The sequence below is a fragment of the Quercus robur genome, chromosome 2 (assembly GCF_932294415.1).
Source record: "Quercus robur chromosome 2, dhQueRobu3.1, whole genome shotgun sequence".
NCBI lineage: Eukaryota > Viridiplantae > Streptophyta > Magnoliopsida > Fagales > Fagaceae > Quercus > Quercus robur.
The window spans coordinates 23310246-23334858 of record NC_065535.1 but is presented as its reverse complement, the minus strand read 5'-3'; the positions used below and the strand labels follow the sequence as shown (position 1 = coordinate 23334858).

Here is a 24613-nt window from a genome sequence, read left to right as displayed (position 1 = left end):
CGTCGAAAAATAAATTAGGACGATGACAGGTATTGACGTGTATGTATGGAAAATCATTCATTAACGTTAAATCTTATTACACATTTTCTATTTGTACACAAACCCTATAAAAATATGTTTTCAAAATAGAATTTTTATGGGTAAATTGTAAATTACACTTTTAAAATTGGGCGTGTTTAGATTTTACATCTTAAAGTTTTAGAATTTAAATTTTACCCCCTTAAATTTTTGGTGTATTTGGATTGTACACTTCTAAGTTTCAAAAATTCAAATACCCCCAAACTTTAAGAAAATAAGATTCAAACACTTCTAAAATTTAGAAGGTAAAGTTCAAATTCTAAAAAGTCAGAGTAAAATCCAAATTCTGAAATTTTATGATATAAAATCTAAATATCCTCAAACTTTAGGGGTGTAATTTACAATTTACCCAATTTTTTATTATTATTGTACTAAAACAATTACCACCACACGATAGTAATCGTATGGCAATGCGTGACTTGTACGCACTGTGTATAAGTATAACGATCTCCACTGCTAGGGGTACATAAGATTTACTTTGAACTTACAAACTAATGTGTCACCGACTCACTGATCATAAAGAGATGATTGAAATATTCATTTATGTAAGTATCTAGTGCTTATGGGATAGTGGACTACACACCTTGGGACCACTCATTTTCAAAGGGGTAATTTGCAGAGTAGCATGAGTTTGCCACATTATATCATTAGTTAGCAGGCATTGAAAAGAATTGAGGAGAATAGCATCTCGAGCCTTTAAGGCTTGAGTTCAATAAAGAAATCGAGCCTCAAAACCTCGAGTTCTTATTGTTGACATGGAGATGTTTTTGCCACATGGAACTCGAGTTCCATAGAATAAGAAGAAGAATAATCTGAAGAAGATCTGAAATTGAAGAAGAAAAGAAGACGAAGAGACCCACGGAGGAAGAAGAAGAACAGTCCCCATGGGAATAGAAAGAACACGAAGAAGAAAAGAAACCTATGGAAGAACACGAAGAACCCAAGCACAAAAAAGAAAGGAACCCGCAGAAGAAGAACCAAGAAAAACAGAGAAGAAGAATGGACCGAGTGAAGAAAATGAAGAAGAACGGAAATCGAGTTTTAAATACTTGATTTCCACGTGGATTTTTTTCCACATTAGACTGCCATTACATGCAACTCGAGTTTTAGAAACTCGAGATATTAGTTTGCTACATAGTTTTGCAAACAAGACAACTAACTAAAATATTTCAAAAACAATGTTAAATGCAAAAAAAAAAAAAAAAAAAAAAAAAATCATTTTCAAAGTTCTAATGACAAACCTTTAATCAATATTTTGGAATTACCCTTCAAAAAACCATTAGACACCCTTTTTAAAAAGAACAAATTTTGGTTATAGCCAATGATTATAACTTTTACTCAAAAAATTAACATGACTATATATTTTGAAAATAACCGGAAAGCATGATTTTTTTTTTTTTTTTTTTAACATGCATGTTAAATTTTGTATTAATTAGATTTTATTTACTATTAGATTCATTAACTTATTTTTTATGCATAATTTTAAACTACAAAAATTTTAATTTTTTATTTTATTTTATTTTTTGAAATAGAAATCATACTATAACCTAATTCAAATGTATGTGTATGAAACTTCTTCCTAAAAACTTGAACCGTAACCCTCTCCCAACCCACAAGAACTTATACTTATAGAGTGAGCATTATACAAAAAGACTTTACATTTAATTGATAGCATATTTATTGATGTTTGATTTCCTAGAAGCATGAAAAATAGAAGAAGAAAATGATTTATCAAAAAAACAAGGAAAAAAGATAGAAGATGATTTATCAAAACTTATATAGAAAGATAAAAGAGATTGAGGCAAAAAAACAAGGAAAAAACAAAACAAAACAAAACCAAACCAAATAAAACAAAGCAAAAGCAAAAACAAAAACAAACACAAACAAACCATAATCAATAACCTTGATATTTGGATTTTGGAGGATAGCAGCACCATAACATGTGTGCAAATTCCGTTAAACGGTCACCTCTCCCGCCCTCCCCAAATAACAATCTAATCCTATTCCTAATTCATAAGATTAGATGCAATCCCCAGCCACAAGAACACCAAAGCTGTTCCGCACAATCACTACAGCAACAGTCACCACTTCACTCCATAACCCACCCAACTCCACCACCACAGGCAATAGAGAAGCAGAGCAGAGCTGCTTGGCCTTCCTTCACTCCTGCAATACACTCCCAAAGCTTTTCCAGACCCACACCTACATTCTCAAATTGGGTCTCCAAAACAACCCTCTAGTCCTCACCAAGTTCGCCTCCACATCCTCTGATCTTGAAGCCATTGACTATGCCTCATCCTTTATATTCTCACCTCGTTCTGATACCCGGCTTTACGATACGTTTCTCTTCAATACCGTCGTTAGAGCTTATGCTCAAACTACTCATTCACGGGACAGAGCTTTGTGTTTTTACCGTGTCATGCTTGGTTATGGAGTTTTGCCTAACAAGTTCACGTACCCATTTGTACTCAAGGCCTGTGCTGGCCTTGGGAGCTTGAATTTAGGTAAATCAGTTCATGGGTCTGTTGTGAAATTTGGATTTGATGATGATGTTCATGTTCAGAATACTATGGTTCACATGTACTGTTGTTGCAATGGTGGCATTAATTATGCTCGGAAGGTGTTTGATGAAATGCCAAAATTAGACTCTGTTTCTTGGAGTGCGATGATTGGAGGGTATGTCCGATTGGGGTGGTCCTCAGATGCGATTGGTTTGTTTAGGAAAATGCAGATGGTGGGAGTTCGCCCAGATGAGATCACGATGGTGTTGGTGCTCTCTGCGTGTACAGATTTAGGTGCATTTGAGCTTGGGAAGTGGGTGGAGTCATATATTGAAAAAGAAGGGGTTCAAAAGAATGTGGAGCTTTGTAATGCACTCATTGACATGTTTGCGAAGTGCGGTGATGTGGATAAAGCTCTGAAATTGTTCAGAGACATGAGTGGGAGAACAATTGTTACTTGGACTTCTGTGATTGTTGGTCTGGCGATGCATGGTCGTGGTCTAGAAGCCATTTCCTTATTTGAAGAGATGATAGGAACTGGGATGGCTCCTGATGATGTGGCCTTTATTGGGTTGCTTTCTGCTTGTAGTCACTCTGGATTAGTTGAAAATGGCAGAAAATATTTTGACTTGATGATCAAAAGATTTAAAACTGTACCTAAGATAGAACACTATGGATGTATGGTGGATATGTTTTGCAGGGCTGGACTTGTCAAAGAGGCACTGGAGTTTGTTCAAAATATGCACATTGAGCCAAATCCAATAGTTTTGCGAACCTTAATAAGTGCTTGTCGTGCTCATGGTGAGCTTAAGCTTGGAGCGAGCATTACTAAAAAGCTAATCAGAAATGAGCCTATGCATGAATCGAATTATGTATTACTTTCCAACATTTATGCAAAAATGTCCCATTGGGAGAAGAAAACCAAAATTAGAGAGTTAATGGACAAGAGGGGGATGAAAAAGATCCCTGGGAGCACTATGATTGAGCTAGATAACAAAATTTATGAATTTGTAGCTGGAGATAAATCGCATGGTCAGTCCAAGGAAATTTATGAGATGGTGGATGAAATGGGGAGGGAGTTGAAGAGGGCTGGATATGCTCCTACTACATCAGAGGTATTACAAGATATTGATGAAGAAGATAAGGAAGATGCTTTAAATAGGCACAGTGAAAAGCTGGCTATTGCATTTGCCCTTCTCAACACACCACCAGGAACTCCTATTCGGATAGTGAAGAATTTACGAGTCTGTAGTGATTGTCATTCTGCTACTAAATTTATCTCTAAGATTTATAATCGAGAAATAGTCGTTAGGGACCGGAACCGGTTTCACTATTTCAAGGAAGGGTCGTGCTCATGTGGAGATTTCTGGTGAAAACTACCTATAATATTATGATTATCAACTTTTGAAATGGAAACCATTGTTGGGTTGGCTGATGGGCTGTCCTGACTCTCTGAAAATTATAGAGCAATAGATCATGCTCAAATTTTGTCATGATCATTTAGTAAATCACCAAACTGGTGCAAAGTTTGATCCAGCTAGAAATTGTAACAAATCATTTAACTGGACAGATATATACCCCAAAGTTTAACTCAACCTCAAGATAGTAGCTGAAAGATCATCTTTCGGAGGAATATCTGATTCAATATATATAGTGTGCAATTTAAGGTGGGCATTTGGCCTAAATTCATCATTTTATACCCAGCTATGCTTCCACCGTGACTTATCCTTTGTATGGAGGTCTGGTGTTGGTAAAACAGTCCTCAGTATCCGTATGGCTTTGTCAAAATAAGATCAAACTTGCTAATCTTATCTTACTATATATAAAAGGCGGGAGTTTGGGCATTTGTTAATGATGTAATAAAACGATTTTGGAAAGCTTAATGGACAGGCTGAAAGTTTTTTGTGTTGTGGAGATTGAGAGTTAAGCAGGGGATTTTTGTCTTTCCACATATATTATGTATTGCATTGTGCCTTGTGCGGGTTTTATGCTACAGACAGGTTGAGCTGCAGAGGGCCGGAGGTGCTGAGACTTGAGAGAGAGAAAAAGGACTGAGAGGATGAGAAGAAATCATGCACCTTCTCCTGATCTGTCTAGGAGAGCAAGAGAAGGACAGTGAGTTGGTGAGGCAGAGGATTGAAATGATGGGAGCAGAGAGTGCAAGATGGGTTTCTACCTACTTGTTATGGGGTTGTTTGTGGTTTTTTCGACATTGAGAGAGTGAAAGTGGGAGCAGATGATAAAAGAGGATTTCTGTGGTTCATTGGTATTTTGGCTCAGCACAACAGGTAATCTTCTCCCTCTATTTTTTTTTCTTCCTAATTTGTTTCATCCCTTACAAGATTTCAACTCCGGTTAGGTTGTTTTTCTTTCCTTTCAGTGTTTTGGCTCAACACAAAGCATGTACTATCTCTCTCTCTCTATGTAATCCCTTACAAAATTTTAGCTGATTTAGATTGCTTTTCTTTCCTTTAAACCTTTTTTTTCCCCTTTTATTGTGATTTAGATTTGTTCCTCGTTGTAATATAGATTTTTTGGGTGGTGAATTTTGATTGGTGTTTGAGATTTTGCATAGTGGGATGTGATGATGGACAGATGGAGTTTTGTATTGGTCTGCTCAGTGTTGAAAATAGTGCCTCTCCTCAGTCTTCTGTCAAATAATTTGTTTTAGTCAAATATAAATCATGTTTGGTTGTTGAAAATCTGATGTTTTAGTTTCTTTACATCATTTCCTCTTATCACTTCAGTGCTGTGTTTGGATTAGTATTTTTTTTTTTTCTTTACATCATATCTTACCATAGAGACCAAGCTGTTTGAATCAGGTTTTAGCCAATCCGTTACAGCTCTTTAAAAAATTCTATACGCTTTGCTTCAGCCCTTTCTTACAGTAGCCAAAAATCCTAGTGTTCCAAGACTTTGGTCAGTATTTTTTATTTTTTATTAATGTTTGTGTGAGAATTTACTAAGACAAGTTTTTTGAGCAATTACTTCAAATTTTTTAAAAAATAAAACCTTAGGAGCACAGGGCTATTTCTCAACTCTCAAAATCTTACTATTAAAAGCATGGATAGTGCATACACCCAAATTACAAGATGTGGAAGTACAATTTTCTCTGTAAAAACAACACGCCAAACCTTAATCTCCCATTAAAAAACCGTAACAATTTTATTTTGGGTCGGGTCATAATCTGGATCAAACACAACTAAGCTCCACAAAGCCCAACATAGTGCTTGTTGTCTCAGATTTGTTAACCTGTTTGACTTCTGTGAGTGAGTGTACGACATTTGATCTTGATTTTAAGATTCTGTTTGCACCTATGCGTTAGTAAATTTGTTTGGTAATTGAATGGCCTTGAATGAGGGACTTATGGTGTGAGAGGTGTTGGTTAGATGTCTTTGTGATTGGGTTGTAAAGGCCGGCCATTGAGTTAATGTTATGAGCATTTTTACCTGAAAGTTGTTGATTAGATCTCAGAAAACATTACGAGCATTTTTACAGGGCTTGTGCACAAACTGATCGACACTTCTTTTTATATATAATTTCTAATGAGAACCTCAATTTTTTCTTTTCATATCAATTTAAATTTTATTTCACAAAAAAAAAAAAAAAAAAGTGATTCATTTAAATAAACAATAAATAATAATCACTCATAATGTTTGTTATCTTGTAGTTTCTTCAACATTTGGATGTGATCAAATTGGAGTAATTTCAAATTCCCTAGAAGCAAGCAAGTACCAATGTACCATTTGGATTTTAAAACATTTAAGAATCGTGGTTTTTTTTTTTTTTTAATTTTTTTTAATTTTATTTATCTATATATATATACACTATCCGTATGTATATCTATAGAATGATTTCTAAGATTGCTTGTTCAATTTTTCTTGCATAATATATACTTTAGGCATATCTTTCTTGTCTATTTCTGCCATTTTCTCCTTTACGGAACAATATTTTATTTTCACTGATGTATGTGTATATCTCAATGGTTCTTTCTTACTCTTAATTTGGTTGCTATGGTCTACATATATATATATATATATCCATGTCGCTAGCAACAGTGGTAGCATCTTCAGATTCAATTAAGCTTAGAGATCTTGTATTTGCCCTCTATTATATAATGTGGGAACTGTAGATTTCTGGTTGTATCTGTAAATTGAAGCACACCAACATCGTAAAGCGATTGCAATAATACTGAAGTTACTTAAAGGTGTGTACTTAGTGGTGCCTTTGTGCTTTATGTCTCTGTGATTAGATACTTTATTCTCTTCTATTTAAGAGATAATATGGATTGAACTATTGGACTTAACAAAAAGTTTGGAAAGCAGATGCTTGTTAATTTATTCTGTGCAGATCTTTGCATTGTTGGTACTGCATGTACACAAATATGTGGATTTTTGGGTTCTCTTTTATCTTTATATGCCACCAAGCGTGGATCTATAGCTATTGAAAGTCGGCATAGAACCTTTATTACTGCTTCATGAATGGGTAATCTCGGTCATTGGAAAGTTTATTTTGCCATTTTCTGTAACTTTTGTTTTGGGGTCCCCAGTAGTTGCTCTTAGGAGCAGACATTGATCCGTCACTTGTACAAGAAGCATTCTTCGGCAATGTTCTCAGTGCTAATTTAGGACAGGCTCCCATCAAACAAGCTGCATTGGTTGCAGGAAGACCTAATTTTGTGGTCTCTACCACTTTTTATATAGTTTGTGCATCAGGGATGAAAGGTGGACACCCTATCATTTTTAATGAAATCTAATGTACTGAAAGCTAAAATATGTTTTTTTTCTTATTCAATGTAATGATTTGTTGTGAACTAGAAATAAAAGATAATGTAGTCAATTCGAGTTATCCAATCTCTTGAACTTGAGAGAGGAAATAGACATTTTTGATTAATTTTCTGCTTTATTTTCATTAATGCATTCAATGTACATAAATAGTCAAGGATGAGATAATCTCATCAACAAATCCTAAAACATCGAAACTAATCCTATCCTAAAACATAGGAATTAAATTGAATATAAATAAATAACAATACTAATCTATCTAGGAAGATTTATTCTATCACTTAACTAAATTCAAATAATTTATCCAACACTTGGGTCATGACAAGATTATGAATTTGAATGTAAAATTGAAACTTCAGTTTGTTAACTAATGGTTTGATCATGTAATGTTATATGTGCTAAAACTATATAAATTTTTTGCATATTGGTAAATCTTAGACAGATTTTGGGAACTGTGATCTGCTTGTACTTAATGTTGAGTGGTGGTAGAATGAAGTCCTCCTATAAAGCAAGCATGTGTCTTACATGTGCCACCAACACTAGTGTTCAATAAACATGCTAGGGGTCGTTTGGTTGGGAGGATAGAAAAGTGAGAGGATAAAAAATAGAGGAAGGATGGAAAAGTGGAAGAATAGAAAAGTTTTTAGTTTTCCTCATTTGTGTTTGGTTAAGAGGGTAAAAAAGTGAAGGGATAGAAAACTTTTTAGTTTGGTTGAAAATAAGGTTTGTATAAATTTACCATTATGTCCCTCTTAAATAAAACAAAAAGTAATACATTATACTTTTTTTAAAAATTGTGTATAAATGAAAGTGAACATTTCAAAAAATAGCATAAGAAATCATCCAAAAGTGTTGTTGAGGTCTAAAAAAAGGTCATAATAAAATAAGCCCAAAACAGAAGAACAGGTCAAGCCCAAAAGGAAAAATTCAGGCTAAGCCCAAAGCAATAGATACGGATGACCCATGGGGGAATAAAAGGAAGGCCCAGAGGATCCTGAAGCCCAGAAAAGAAAGAAGCATCCAAAAAAGAGACCACGGCAAAGTATAAAGAAGCAAGGATCCTCAACAAGCGCAGATCCCTTCAAGCACAAATAAAAAGGAAGACTGGGACAGATCGATAGAAAAAAAAAAAAAAAAAAAAAAAAAAAAAAAAAAAAAAAAAAAAAAAAAAAAAACAACAAGAAAGCAAAAGAACGCAAGCGACCTCTCATGGCACAGACAGAAGAGCCTCGAGGAACCAAGACAGGGAAGAAGAATGATAACAAAACGATTTTTAAAAAAGGCAGAACAGGATTCCGCCCAAATAGGAATGAAACGAAAAAGTAGAAGGCGCCAGAAGTGGGGATGCCGAGAAGGGCATACCTCAGCACGTCCCAAAGAGGATGGCCAACCAGAAGCTTTCGAAGGAATCAGAACCAAGAGAAGGAAAGAATGAGAGAAAACGGAAAAGGGACTTACCGAGACGATGGGGACAGAACATGCTCTGTTTGCAAAAGAACAAAACAGGGGAACCAACGGTTCCCCGGGACGCCCAGAAAACTCCATTATAAAAGGAGGGGATGGGTTGTGAAGAAGGCAGCGAGAAAAAAAGAAAGAAACGCAAGAAAGAAGAAATTCTCTAGGAAAAACTATCAGAAAAATCTGTGCAGAAAGAAAATGCTAAGGGAAAAACAAATACTGCTTCCCGATATCCTGTAAATGCCACTATTGCACATACTCGGATTCAACGAGAATCAAACTTTGCAAGTTTTGAAGGCTGAAATAGCCATTCAAGACTGCAATTTTTGAGCTTGATTGGACCTTGTATCACGTCCTAGTGAGCTTTCTGTAATCAAACAGATAATGTATTAATGAAATACTGTTTCATAATTCCCAGGATCCCCACAGCACTTTTTTTTATCGTCTTGCTAATCCTGTTTTTCTTCCCTTCTGAACTTACGTTGTTAATTTTTGGCACTCTTCGATATCCTTGTTTGTCATTTTTTCTATATATTGTCAGAAGTATTCTCTGCATTCACTTGATTCTTAAACAGCTTGTTAGCTGCGGTGAGTCAAGGCCCGGTCCACCAAATCCTTCCTTTTTCATTCAGGCCCGGGATCCTTGGGCCTGAGTATCCCGAAAAAGGCACTCTCACAAGTGTTTTCTTAAAAAAAAAATTAAAATTAAAATTTTTAAAAAAAGGAAGGAAAAGAAGAAGAACCCAAATCTTTTGGCTAAAAATTGCAAAAAATGGAGTTTATTGTTGTTATAGGTACTGTACAAAGTTATTTGGCAAAATGAGGAGAGAGACTGAATTTCGGCAACGATGTTGCCAAAATTGTAAGAAAAAAGTACAATGTGTCAGGGGAGAGAGAAAATTGAATTTCAGTAATGAGATTACCGGAATTCTTGTCCTCTCCGCACTGCTCGACATGGAAACCAATTGTGGCAATGGCATTGCTGAAAATGGGAGAAAAAAAAAATTGTGGCAACTAAGTTGCCAAAAATGGAGGGGAAAAAAAAGATGCTATATCCATAACATTTTTCACAACAAATTACAGGTGGTTAGTTATTATTGGTTCAAATTTGAATCTAACACTAAGATTACTTTTTTGTCCCAATAATAATAATCAGTAACAACCTGTCACTTAGGATTTGTTATAAAAATGTTGTGAAAATGTTGTGGACGTATCATTTCTAAAAAAAAATTGTGGTGCTGAAAGAAAAGGGAAAAAAAAAAGTGGCAAATTGTTTTGTGGCAATGGCATTGCCGAAATAGAAGGGGAAAAAAAAGTGGCAAATTGTTTTTTTTTTCCCCCTCTATTTCGGCAATGCCATTGCCACAAAACAATTTGCCACTTTTTTTTTTTTTTTCCCTTCTCTTTCGGCACCACAATTTTTTTTTAGAAATGATACGTCCACAAGATTTTTACAACAAATTTTAAGTAGTAGGTTGTTACTGATTGTTATTATTAGGGCAAAAAAAGTAATCTTAGTGTTAGGTTTAAATTTAAATCAATAACAACTAATCACCTGAATTTGTTGTGAACGTAGCATTTTTTTTCCCTCCATTTTCGGCAACGTAGTTGCCACAATTCTTTTTTCTTTTTTTTTTTTCTACCATTTTCGGCAATGCCATTACCACAATTGATTTCCATTTCGAGCAGTACGGGCAGGACAAGAATTTCGGTAATCTCATTACCGAAATTCAATTTTCTCTCTCCCCTGACACATTGTACTTTTTCTTGCAATTTCGGCAACACCGTTGCTGAAATTTAGTCTCTCTCCTCATTTTGCCAAATAACTTTGAACAATACCTATAACAACAATCAACTCAATTTTTGGCAATTTTTAGTCAAAAGACTCGAAGAGACCACCATGTCCTGACAAAACCAAAGAAAGAAAAAAAACAAAACAAAAACAAAAACAAAAAGTCAGCATTACCAGGGAAAGAAAAAGGTAAAAAAAAAAAAAAGAAAAAAGAAGCTAGAAACGCTAAAAGATATGGGGGTAATTTTGTCCAAATATTTTTTCCACTTTTCACTCCAATTTTCTCTCCAATTTGAAGAGATGGTATTTTGAAGAGGGAGGAGAGAAAACTTGTGGGCCCCACCACTTTTCTCTCCCCTTCTACCTCTCAACCAAACATCTCACTCATTTTCTCTTCTATTTTCCACTCTTTTTTTTCCATCTCCCTAAAGTCCCAAAGCAATAAATCCGAAATAATTAATGAGTTGGATGAATTGAAGATCACTGTTAATCCTGCGCCTTGTTTGAAGTTTCATGATGAAGATTTGTTTTGCATTTTTGCTTGGACATACTTCAAAGACATAATTTACTGACAAAGCCGCATACACTTTTCTTCTGAATGAAGAAGCCGTAAGTAGTGAACTGCTTCATTGAGTGAAACTAGTCTCTGAACTGTGAACTTGTTGGTCAATACCTGAAATCTAAAAGTTTAATGGGTTGAAAATCAACTTTTTAGTATATAAGCACCAATTAGACATGAGGTGTCAAATGTTAATGTACTAGTCCTTAGCTGTGAGACATTGACAAATTTTGGAATATTGCCAAAAGCTTGTCGGCCAGCATTCTTTATTGGTTTAGATAAGAGGATACCTTCACAAGTATGGTGTAAAATAAGTGAGTAGAATATGAATATTTTAATTGGAAACCTTGATGCAGCCAGTGTTGTCCTATTTCAAATTGATGGAATCATGATCGGTTTGTGCTGAAATTAATGGCAAACGGATCATTCAGAAGTCAGGATAGTTGGACATTTTAATGTGAACATTACATGTCGGTGCTAAACATTTTATGGTGATTAGTGAATTTTATACTGCCTGTTGGTGCAGATTTTGATTACACGAGCAGATCTTCACCTACAAACACTTGTCGCTGGTTCTGTTTTACTGGGATCCTCTTATGCTTAAGTCAATAAAACAAAGATAGAGCTTTAAGCTCTTTTTATTTGACGTTAGAGTATTCGCATCCGCAACTTCCATCATATTTTATTTTATCATCTTAAAAAATTATTTTATCAATTATACTATATTATTTTACAACACAACCAACATTCCAACTTTTATTTTTTTATTCTACTCATTAAAATAATATATATTACCCATTAAAATAATATAATATATTCCAATACAACTCTTTCTCTTTCTTCTCTCTCATCTCTCTTTCACTTTATCAATAAAAATATATTATAATTTTTATTAAAGTGCTACCGTGTCAGCCTACATTTAGGATGGCATTGTAGCACAATTGCAAAAAAAATTTGCAATTGTAAGATTTTACAAGTCCGGTTGCTGGACTCTTTTTGTGCCTTTATGCTAAATTTTCCCTACATATACCATTTACAATTGCCAATGGAAATGCTTTTATGTAGGAGTCCACGTGTGTTTATAACATATTATAAGTTCAGCTTTTTACTTTTTAGCTTTTAGTCAATTTGAGGACAATTTATCTAATTTTTTGCTGAAAGTATATTAAAGTATATTTGTACCTTAAAAAAAATGAAAAAAAAAAATTGGAGAAAAGTAAGAAAAAAAAATTTTAAAAGCTATACATGACATTTTTCTTACTTTTTCTCACTCTTTTAAAGGACAAATATACTTTAATATACTGACAACGAAAAGTTTTCAAAAAAAAAAAAAACTAAATAAATTGTTACCACGTAATTTATAATATATCCATGTCCTTCATATTTGTATGCCCATATAATTCAAATGGGAGTGATTCTCAGGAACAATGACTCTGAGAGCCAATCACAAGGTTTCTAGGATTCTTTCTTAAAATAGTTCTAGATTTTTTATTGGGATTTAGTCTTCAATCATATTTGCCAAGAGTCTTGTAATTCAATTGACAATTCCTAGTATTTCTAACAAAAATATCCAATGTTCAAATTCTCGACCCAATATAGATCGATCGAATTATTAAAAAAGTCTTGCTCTTCTCAAGTTACCATATTTTGTTTATAATCTATTGAGCCTATATTAGTAGTCACTCTATGAAGCATGTGAAAGTTAAAGTAAGTAGTATTTCCTTTGAATGAATTGCAATTTTTCCTTCTTGGAAAAATTGTTGTTTATGATCTATTGAGCCTATATTAATAGCCACTATATGAAACATGTGAAAATTAGTAGTTTTTCCTTTGAATAAATTGCAAAATTTCCTTTCTCAAAAAATCGCATCCAATCAATTTTTTTTTTTGTTCTATCGGTGTTTAGGAAGGTGATGATGACACTTCCACTATGTTTGGCAAAATGAAGGGGGAGAGGAAATGGAAGAGTAAAGAAAATTTTCATTTTTCATGTTGTTTAGTTAGGAGGGAAAAGTTGAAGGAAATGATTTCAAATTTACTATTAAAAAATAAAATTTAAACTCTCTCTCTCCAATTTGGAAGGAAAGTGAACGGTGGATTTGGAGGGAAACAAAATCCTTCCATTTCCTTTGTCTCCCCTTCACCCCTCCCTTTCCCATCCACCTCTCTTCCCTTGAACCAAACATGGTGTTCTTGTGACCTAATAATGAGGTGGCCGTGCGTTACTTGCACATCCATCATCCATGAAGTGTATGCTTGTTCTGTTCTTTTTATTTTTATTATTTTTGATAATCATGATTCATGACTACTACTTCATGACATCCATGCTCCAAAGAACATTTCTTTACGGAATTTACCAAAATTATTTACTTGAAAGAAAGATGCTTACAGTCTAATCATTGCCAAAATTGGTATCCAGCCCAGAAGTGCTTTCGATTCTTTCTTCCAAGTCTTCTCTATAAAAGTTTCATCAACCTCCATTTAGTTCATTAGAATGTACTGAGTGAAAAAAAAAAAAAAAAAAAAAAAAAAAAAAAAAAAAAAAAAAAAAAACAACGACACTGAACCTCTCTGTCCTTAGCATATAGACAAGAATGAGAGCTTCAATGCTTCATAATCAACTAGTATTCGAGGTTTATCTATCATTCGCTGTCTATTCAACATTAAATTTGTACTTGCAAGTCACAGCAAGATTTAGAGTTATGTGAAACTCCATCTATTTATTACTCGTAGCCATATTCAACTATATATGGGGAGCTTGAACTTCTAGCCTCTAGATTTTTTTTAAGATAGGAACATAAAATTTAAAAAATCACTCTTTTTTTACAACTGTTAATATGACACAACTAGCATAAATCTTAATATGCCACCTCTCCACAGCTGTGGAAAAAATTGTAAAAAAAAAATAAAAAATAAAAAATCACTATTGACTTATTGTTTTTTGTTTTTTTATTTTTTATTTTTAGAAAAGCCGTGTGAAAACAATTAAGCGAAAGCTCACTTTGGTTCCATGACTTGACATCTACAGCTTCCTTAAAATTATGATACCAAAGAGACAAAGATTCGCTTGCAGAAATGATGGCGCGCATAATCAACTCATAGTTGGGTATGAGGCAATGCTGATGAAAGTGAAACTAGGCAATGCTGATGAAACTTGAAAGTGAAACTACTCAGGCACTCATTGCGAAATTAGGGACCTTAACACTCTACTGAGTTGTCGGAGGAACTTGATAAAGATGGCTGTCCAATGCCACAGAAGGAACATTAGGTAAGGCACTCTCTAATCCATTTGCAACCACACCACGATCATTGAATTTGATGATTCCTTGAAGTTCAATCACCTAAATTACCGCATGAGTGCAACACTACTCTTGTCACTAATTTTCTCACATCATTAAGATATTGACAATTCCCTGGTTTAAAAAATAATGGACCAAAATTGAAAAATGACACACTTCAAGGATCAAAAATGGTGTTTGGCAAAATAGAAATTAAGAAGATAGAGCAAAACCCATATGGTATAGAAGATAAGTATGGCCCCAAATCAAGCAGGCCAGAGTTAGAATCATGTTGATGTTATGCACAATCAGGTTGGCAAAGATAGGCCCTAGAATGGCAAAGTGGCCTATCCCTCAGCTGTTAGAAACCTAGGTATGTGTGAAATAGAATAACAGCTTAGTGCTAATCTTCATCGAATGCAGGATGTTTTTGCTGCCTTATAAGTCATGCCAACCAGGACTTGCATATACGGGAACTCAGCAGGATCGATCAAGTTCAACAAATTCTTATTGTATTCAAAATTTCAAATTCACACCAATAAGAGAATAACAGCACAGTGCTAATCTTCGTTGAATGCAGGATGTTTTCGTTACCTTATTGTAAGTCATGTCAACCAGGACTTGCATATATGGGAAGTTAGCAGGATTGATCAAGTTCAATAAATTCTTATAGTATTCAAATTCACACCAATAAGAGACGAGTATTCTATTAATTCACATATTCTCAACAGATAAGAACGCATAACCTCACTATGTAGACAAATCTTTGAGGGTTTGTGGTCATTATATAAACTGTGCAATTTTCATTTGAATTAATGGTAGATCTGCACAGTGCATGCATGAAAGTAGTTGAATACTTACCAGAATCTGAACTCATGTCAAGGAAACCCAGCAGCTGGAATTCTTCAACTTGAACAACAGCAACATGAAGCATCACATGTGAGATCCACAATCTTTTGGTTTAACACCAACTAAAGGTTCAACAAACACCAAAGTTTCAGTTCCATAAACCTTAGATGTTATAACGGAGTGTGTGTGCAATGCTAATTTATTTGGTTTGTGGTACCTAACAACCTTTGCACTTGAATTCAACATTTTACTATTATTGTTGGCTACAACAAGCATATATCTCCACCTCCCTCATCCAACATCATTCTTTCCTGTTTCAGATAGAAGTGTTGTCTTTCAAAGACTTCAAGATAAAGGTCACAAAAATAAACCCCAAGATGCAAGAAGATCCCAAATGTGGGCCAAATTATAATGTGGGCAATGCCAAATCATAATACCATTAAAAAAAAAAAAAAAAATACAATTCAACCGAGTAAACGAAACAAATATGAATAAATAAGCATACTGAAAATGTCATAAGAAGAACGAGCTCCTCAACAAACATAAGTAAGAAAAAAGAAGAAAGAAGGGCATTTGAGATTCTTACTCTACTAATCTAAGATACATGAATGGGCCCTATAAGCAACAGATTGAATCTCAAATCCTTAAACATTACTAAAAGAAACAGCCAAATCAAATACAGGACAACATTACCAAACCCAAATCTATCCGAAGGCACCCAGCCTCTTTCTTCATCTTCTTCTCTCTTCTTATTTTCATTACTCCTTTTCTTTTCCTCCATTTCACTTTCTCTAAAAATAAATAACTAATCCTGTGATTCACTCTTCTTTCCCATTCCATCTCCTTCCCTCTCCTCCAACAACCTCCCGGCCTCTTCATCGGCCTGTGCCGCCTTCTTCTGCGTCTCTTTCGCCTTCAAGGCCTGCAATTTGGAATGGTTATAGTACGCAACACCCAAGAAAGCAAGCGCGTACCCAAACAAATTAAGGGGTGTGACCGTGTCCTTAATGACAGACCAAGAAAACGCAATCAACAACCAATCTTTCACCACACCAGCCACATTCATGGTCAAAGCCGAAGTTTTTCCCACAAGCAAAAACACAGCAAGATTCAAAGCAAAAGCACAGAGAGAATTAGTCCCAAAGATCACGAAATCAAAATGGAAACTCGAAGACTCTCTCAAAACCGGCAATTCGACGAAGATCCATGGAACTAGCAAGAAAACGAAACAGCAAGGAGCAACATAGTACAACGAGGTAATGGGATTTAAGGTTATGCCTTTAGAGGCGAGCAAGATCTGAATCATGACAAGCCTTGTGGCCTCAAAAGCAACAGCACCCAATTGAAGGAAAACACCCCATGAATCAAACCTCGCTTCACCGTAGGCGGCGATGGCCACACCGACAGAGATCGAGAGCATGTTGGCCATTGTATCAGATTTGAAAGAATCCTTTTTGAACAAAACCCCAATTGAATACACAGCTACAGGCATCAAAGCTTTGAGCATTTGGATGAATGAGACAGAGAGATAGATATAGGCCGAGTTAGAAAGCCAGAGAGAGAGAGAATAGAGAGCTCCGATGGGTACCACCGATGAAAGGTAGAGATCTCTTGACATGGAAACTGGTTCCACGAGACGGAAAACTCGGACAAGGCAGAAGGCGATGGAAGAACAGAAACCCATGTGGATCATGGTTAGAGAGATCGGAAATGGCCAGTTGTACATCTTCTTGTCGAGAATGTACTTGTTGTACACGATGACGGTGAAGCTCAGGAAGATCCAGATTCCTACGTAGGTGTAGGATAGGACGATCTTCTTCAGGACGCTTTCGCTCAGAGCGCCACCTTTCCCCATTTTGTGTGTGTGCTGAGAGTACTCTCTGCTCTGAGCTCTGTGATTCTTTCCGACTCAAATCCGAGTCTTTGTGTGTGTGTGTGTGTTTTTGTATTGATTTATCTATACAGATGAAGAGGAGAGAGAGGAGTTGATGTTTTTGTTTGTTTCTCACAAGAAACAAACAAAGGCGTTGTGTCTATGGGGTATATGACCGCGGTACTGGATAGATTGTTGAATGGGCCTTTTTTATTGGGGGTATTTGATTTTTTTTTTTTTGGTTGAGAAAAGGGTATTTGGTATATTGTCTTTGGAATCTTTGGAAAATGTATTTTATTTTTTAAATACAAAGTCTTTAGGAAGGTATTTAATTCTGAGTAATGGTTAGGGATCTTACAAATCTACAACCTTTACCCATAAATAAATAATTTTAATTTTAATCTTTATTTATTATTTTTTGAAATCACTTAATGGCACCATATATATTAGAATAATAAATTGTAAAATTGTTATGCCTCAAAAGATTTTTTTTTTTGAGAAGATGGTAAGAATGCCTCAAATGATTAAACATATATGGATGCATAGGAAATTTTTAATATAATGTAATTTTATTTTAATTTTTTTTCCTAAATATGAAAGTTGAAAATAGTTACTAATAGACATTTTTTTTTAATAAATACAATAGTATTTCAAATTTATGGTGTCACTCTATGATGATTGCTCTTTATTATTGGTCCAAGACATTAATTCGTTTTTTGGCGGGAATTAAACTCAGATCTATTATTAACGAGAGGTTTTACGAATTGAGCTAACTGAAACCCACTAATAATAGACATTTAATATGATTATGTTTGTATATAGAACTAAGAATCCGAATTTGATAAGGTTAGGGGTGTAAAACCCATGTTTTATACTGTTTAAAAAGTCAAGTTTAAAAAGTCAAGCATTTTAAGGGAATATCATTTATTGTCTTGTCTGCCTTATAAAAATGTATAAATTTACAAAACTACCCTTAAATAAATTTATCAGATTTTTAAAAAAAGAGTTATTCTTAATGAGGCTTAGAGGTATAATACGAACATTAGTAAATTAATAACTTTTATTTTTAGAAATAGGACAATAGTTTGGGACATCCCAAAATGAAATAAAAGACAAACAAAGTGGGACGGAGGGAGTACAATCCAATAAGAAATTGTCACATTAGTTTCTTTTAATTAAAACTCAATATATTGTACCATACCTAATAACATCTCAATAAATTCTCAATTAAGTTGGATTTTTATATGAGTATTAAAATTGACTGCGTGTGATTGTACCTAATCTTTAATATGTGATATGATAATGTAACATGTTGGAATTTGAAAGGTTTTTACACCACATCATTATAGAATTTAATCTGTAAAACTAAATATTCTACAATTAGGCATTTATAATGATTGTGTTTGTATACGGAAACATATATTATATATCATCAAAAGAAATGTGATGTGAAGATTCTAATAGATGGTTTAAATGTCAAATGAAATTTTAAATTCAATAAAAAAAATAAATATTAGAATAATAACGTGTAAAATTGTGAGGTCTCAAAAGGAAAAATATTATGAGGTCAACCAACCAAAAATGAAACGTCTTTAGTTTTGTAGGTTATAAATTATGAGAAAAAGTTAACGGATGCTTTAAAGACATTAGTTTAGGAAATATTTTTAAAAACTTTTTATGTGAAAAGAAAAAAAAATTAAATTTTTACAGTTTTTTATATTTTCCATGAAAGTGGTGTCAATTTTTTTTTAAAAAAGATGGTTTATTAATATTTATCCTTAGAACACCCATTAACAGAACTCATAAATTATAGGTAACAAGATAAAATGAGAGAAAAAATTATGATAGTTGAATTGATAAAATTTATATTTACCAAAAACAAAATTGATAAAATTTATTGCCCTCAAATAAGATAACTGAATTTAATCCATATAAAAAAAATTGGTAATTGATTTGATTTGATTTGATGATAAAAAACAATAATAAATGAGACTTGTAGATATTATCTTTTTATATTTTAAAAAAGAAAAAGTGTACCGTCCAATAGCATGACCTTGAAAGCCCATAGGAAATATTTTAAAAAACAAAAAAAATAATTATTTTTTTTTACAATTTTTTATATTTTTTTATGAAAGTCGTGTCAATTTTTTTCTAAAATTGTTTATTAATAATTACTCTTAAGACACTTATTAACAGAATCCATAAATTATGGGTAACAAGATAAAATGAGAAAAAAAAATTATAATTGTTGAATTGATAAAATTTATATTTACCAAAAACAAAATTGATAAAATTGATTGTCCTCAAATAAAATAACTGATTCTGATCCCTATCAAAAATAAATTGATAATTGATTTTATTTGATGATAAAGAACAATAATGAATGAGACTTGTGAATATTATCTTTTTATATTTAAAAAAAGAAAAAGTGAGCCGTTCAATAATGGCATGCCCTTTAAGGCCCATTAAATTTCAAAGCAAGCCCAATCATAAAACGTGTAAATATTAGACTAAATTGAAATGTGATTTCAAGTCCAGAGCTTAGATTCAGATTTTACCAGGAGCATATAACGTTCGACTGTTGTCTGTTGATAGTGAGAGTCGTCACATGGGGTTGCAGCTGCATGCGGTGTTGACGATGTGGTTACTGTGACGTGCCCCCCCTAATAAATCATGTGGACTTTATTCTTCTTCATTGCTTCTGTGTGCATTGCCATTGCCGCTAGACACGCATGTCTCTCTCTTCTTCCAAATATACCAATAGGGTCCAACAATCTCACCATCTTTTTTTCATTTTCTAAAGTTAATTCAACGTTACATTTTTTTTTTCTTTATCTCAACATTTTCCTAATTTAATTTTGGTTAAATTAGAGCATCCACACCAGCTTGTGGATTCTCATCTAAAATACAAAAAGTGCTCCAATTTACACATTTTACTCTAAAATTCTTCCACATCAGTTCATGTAAAAATGTCTATATATACACGACATCTTGCAAAATGAACAGTAACCATGCATATATACACGGTTACTGTTCACCGTGTAAACAATTTTTTAACATTATTTTCTCTCCCCTGTCAAACGACTTCTCTTCCCCAACCATTACAACAACCCAGCGCGCCAGAATAACCACCCAACCACCAAACCCAGCGCCACCACCAAACACCAAAATCTAGCATAGAATATTAACCAAACTCAACTGAAAATTAACCCAAAATCAACTAAAAATTAACCCAAACACATTCACAGACAAATCAACATAGAGATACACTTGCTCAAAAGTGAAAAAAAAAAAAAAAAAAAAAAAAAAAAACACAGAGATACACTTGACTGGAACGATCGGAGCTCGTGGGTCTCGCTTGATCGGAGCTCGTGGGTATGGGTCTTTCCTGATTGGTGTTAGGAAGATACAATAACTGATCGGTGCTTGTGGATCGGAGCTAGGGAGATCGGTGCTTGCCTGATCGGAGCTGTGGATCGGAGCTATAGATCGGAGCTAGGGAGATTGGGAACTGTGGAACGGAGCTGTGGATTGGTATAGACCAAGAGGGAGAGTTGATTCAGATTTGGGTAAGAGATGGGTTATGGGTGTAGAGAGCTGTATCAGAGAGAGAGAGAGAGAGAGAGAGCTTTATTAGAAAAAATGAGAACCAAAAGTGGGTTCCCAGAGAGAGAGAGAGAGCTTCATCAGAAAAGAAAAAATGAGAACCGAAAATGGGTTCCCAGAGAGAGAGAGAGCTTTATCAGAACCCAGAGAGAGAGAGAGAGCTTTATCAGAAAAGAAAAAATGAGAACGAAAAATGGGTTCCTAGAGAGAGAGAGAGAGAGCTTTATCAGAAAAGAAAGAGAGAGCTGTATAGAAAAAATGAGAACGCGCGTATAATAATGTGGTCGGTTGAGGAAATAATAAAAAAATTTTAAAAATTGATTATTTAAATAAAGGAGGTGATAAAATAGATGAACTGATGTGGGTGTTTTGTAAAAGTGAATGTGTAAAATAGAAAAAGTAGGTTTTTAGTGTAAAAATGGATGTGTAAAATACATGGACTGATGTGGTTGCTCTTAGTAACTTTATTTTATTGGACTTCTATTTAAACATATTGGAATAATATCATAAATAATGTAATCAATTTTTTTTTTTTTTTTTTTTAAAGAATACTAGGGCTACGTTGGTTTTGTAAATGCTATGGATTACTGCAGTTTTAGGGTTAATATACTAAGTTTAGTTCGTTTGGAAATAATTTATCTAGATTTTGCTGAAACATTTTTGTTGACTGCAGATAAAATGTAAAAGTTAAATAAAATAAGTATGTCATTCACGCGAGACCCATAAAATAATAGGAAAAATAAAAAATAAGCTTGCTTATAAGTGTTCCCTCAAAAAAAAAAAAAAAAAAAAGCTTATAAGTGCATCCCTAACAAGCACTAAGTGTGAACTTGGGATATATTTAAAAAAAGTTTTGCCTTTTGCTTTTTGCATTTTTTACTTTTTTTTTCTATGCTTTTTAGCAAATAATCTAAATTTTATTTTATTTTTTAAAAATAAACTAGTTTTTAACTTTTTGTAACACATTTAACACAAAGTTACCAAAAACTAAATCATTTGATAAACACTATACAAATAAACTACCAGAAATAAGTAAAAGTCAAACACACTCTTAATGTACATATAGAAACCCTATATTGTGTTTATTATAACATATAGTATATAGTCCAATATAGTATATGATGAGGATAAAATAAGTGAAGGACAAGGGTGACGGGACACGTTTATTTGGTGTGAAGGAACTCCACTTTGCCGTCAGCATTTCTAAAGAGCTGACGGCAATATGGTGTGAAGGAACTCCACGTAGAATACCATAAAGCTGGACATCCTGAAGCTGACGGTGTTGAATCTAACGGAACAACATAGATTGACGGCGTCAGTCTATTGAATGCTTGATCACCACATTTGCGTGAATAAGTAAATAACTTGCTCCCCACACTTCATGAAATCTAAAGGACTCCTATATGGAAAGAATCCCGCAAAATACGCCCAAGGAGACTCCTATAAGGAAAAGACTTCTACTCCAAGGAAAAGGAGACAAGCCCTACTACTATAAAAACCATGCTCCCTCACAAACCAAGGTACGTATAATTGGCCCTCTCTAGCACTCTAGAGCAGTGAGAATAATTCTAACTTGACCTTCGGAGGGTGTTTGGCCGGTACCACACCGATACTCTCTGCTAGGTCCTTTCTTTTTATTGTGCAGGTGTCGTTGTAGTGCGCGAGGACTGTGCAGCTTACTGGTGGTATTTTCAGCATCATCAGTTGGTGTCGTCTGTGGGAAACACGTAGTGTAAAGTCATATTACCGCTTCTCGCACAAAAGTCGCATGGTACTCACCCGCTCAATGGCAACCACTAATGACATTCAAGAAGAAGAACCACCCATAACCGCCCTTGAGAAGCAAGTCAAGACTCTTGCCGCGGCCTTGGAACGCCTCACTCGACAAAACCACGACCTAGAAGAGCAATTGCGCCAAAAGAACGCTGCACCAGACAACCAAGGAGCAGATCAAGAAGGAACCAGCGCCAACAGAAGAAACCAAGAGGGACCTCAGGCCAGCAACGCCCCGAGCAAACCAGAACGACAGAACATAAGCATCCCCTCCCTCGCAGAAACCACTCCACCACTTGTTATCGCGGAGATGCAGGCCATGAAGGAACAAATGGAGGTTATGATGAATGCTCTCAAGGGGCGAGTATCAAGCGACCTTGACGACCTTGTCAACCGAATTGACTCGCCGTTCACCGCCACCGTCAACTCCTACCCTTTACCGAGTAAGTTCCGCATGCCGCAGATAGATAGTTATGACGGAGTCAAGGACCCACTGGACCACCTGGAGACCTTCAAGACCCTAATGCACCTTCAAGGAGTAGCGGACGCCATCATGTGTAGGGCCTTCCCTACAACACTGAAGGGCGCAGCGAGAATTTGGTTCAGCCGACTGACACCAAACTCCATCAGCACCTTCAAAGAGCTCAGCGCTCAGTTTACCGCACACTTCATTAGAGGCCATCGATACAAGAAGTCTACGGCTTGCTTGATGAGCATGAAGCAGCGAGAGGGTGAAACTCTAAGAGCCTACATATCCTGATTCAATAAGGAGGCGCTCTCGATCGACGAAGCCGACGATAAGATACTTGTTGTGGCATTCACGAATGGCTTGAAAAATGGTAAGTTTTTGTTCTCCCTATACGAAAACAACCCAAAAACCATGTCAAAAGTACTTTATCGTGCCACAAAGTATATGAACGCTGAAGATGCGCTCTTAACCCGAGAAGAGAGGCCCAGGAAAAGAGAAAGGTAAGAAGACACTCGGCAGGACCAAGGCCGAAAGAAGACAAGAACAGGAGACCGAAGGGACGAGAGGCGCTCTAAGCCCCTGGGAGGAAGATTCACGAGCTTCACTCCGTTGACAGCCCCGATAGACCAAGTCCTTATGCAGATCAAGGACGAGGAGGCGCTGACATTCCCGGGAAAGCTAAAGAGTGACCCCAACAAACGTTCCAGGGATAAGTATTGCCCTTTCCACCGCAACCATGGTCTCGATACGGCTGATTGCTATGACTTCAAGCAGCAGATTGAGGCTCTTATCAGACAAGAAAAACTGCAGAGATTCGTTAGCAAGGAGAAGGTGGATCCTCCTGCACAAGACCAACGCCCTCAACGAGATAACGAGCGATCGAGGCCCCCGATAGGGGACATAAGGATGATCATAGGAGGAACAACTGTCGCCAGGTCATCCAAGAAGGCCTGCAAGACCTACCTTCGGATGGTACAAAATGTTCAGTTGACGGGAGTCGTGCCGAAGATAGCACGAAGAGAAGGCCCCATAATTGGGTTCTCAGAAGAAGACGCACGACGCCTTCACCATTCACATGATGATGCGATAGTCGTCAGCTTGCAGGTAGAAGAATACAACATGCACCAACTGCTGGTCGACAATTGCAGTTCAGCAGATATTTTATACTACCCAGCATTCCAGCAGATGAGGATCGACAGGGAGCAGTTGGTTCCGACAAATGCCCCGCTCGTTGGCTTCGGAGGGAGCCGAGTATTCCCCCTGGGTGCGGTCACATTGTCCGTAATGGTAGGTGATTACCCTCAGCAGATAATCAAGGACGTGACATTCTTGGTGGTCGATTGCTCGTCTGCCTACGACGCTATCATCGGACGACCCACGCTCAATTCGTGGAAGGCGGTAACTTCCACCTACCACCTGATGATTAAGTTCCCAACCGACTACGGAGTAGGAGAGCTACGCAGAAGTCAGATGGCCGCACGCGAATGCTACGTGGCCATGATGGAAATGGAAGAATTAGTTCAAGCTTTAAGCATAGAAGAACACCGGACAACAACAGAGCCAGTAGAAAGGTTAGAAGAGATACCCCTTGAC

The 24613-nt window shown here is 35.5% G+C and overlaps 2 protein-coding genes across 2 annotated transcripts; one reads left to right on the top strand and one right to left on the bottom strand.

Moving 5' to 3' along the window:
- The first annotated feature begins 1957 nt into the window (after positions 1–1957).
- LOC126712949 (pentatricopeptide repeat-containing protein At4g21065-like) lies at positions 1958–7455 on the top strand. Its single transcript, XM_050412504.1, has one exon. It carries the CDS (start codon positions 2102–2104, stop codon positions 3950–3952), a length of 1851 nt encoding a protein of 616 aa, XP_050268461.1. The 5' UTR covers positions 1958–2101; the 3' UTR covers positions 3953–7455.
- Positions 7456–15772: 8317 nt separating this feature from the next.
- LOC126712948 (probable sugar phosphate/phosphate translocator At4g32390) lies at positions 15773–17356 on the bottom strand. Its single transcript, XM_050412503.1, has one exon. The coding sequence runs from the start codon at positions 17152–17154 to the stop codon at positions 16105–16107; it is 1050 nt and encodes a 349-aa protein (XP_050268460.1). The 5' UTR covers positions 17155–17356; the 3' UTR covers positions 15773–16104.
- Between the last annotated feature and the right edge of the window lie 7257 nt (positions 17357–24613).

Excerpts from the sequence above, each read along its gene's own strand:
- LOC126712949 (XM_050412504.1), top strand. The coding sequence starts at position 2,102 with ATGCAATCCCCAGCCACAAGAACACCAAAGCTGTTCCGCACAATCACT.
- LOC126712948 (XM_050412503.1), bottom strand. The coding sequence starts at position 17,154 with ATGGGGAAAGGTGGCGCTCTGAGCGAAAGCGTCCTGAAGAAGATCGTC.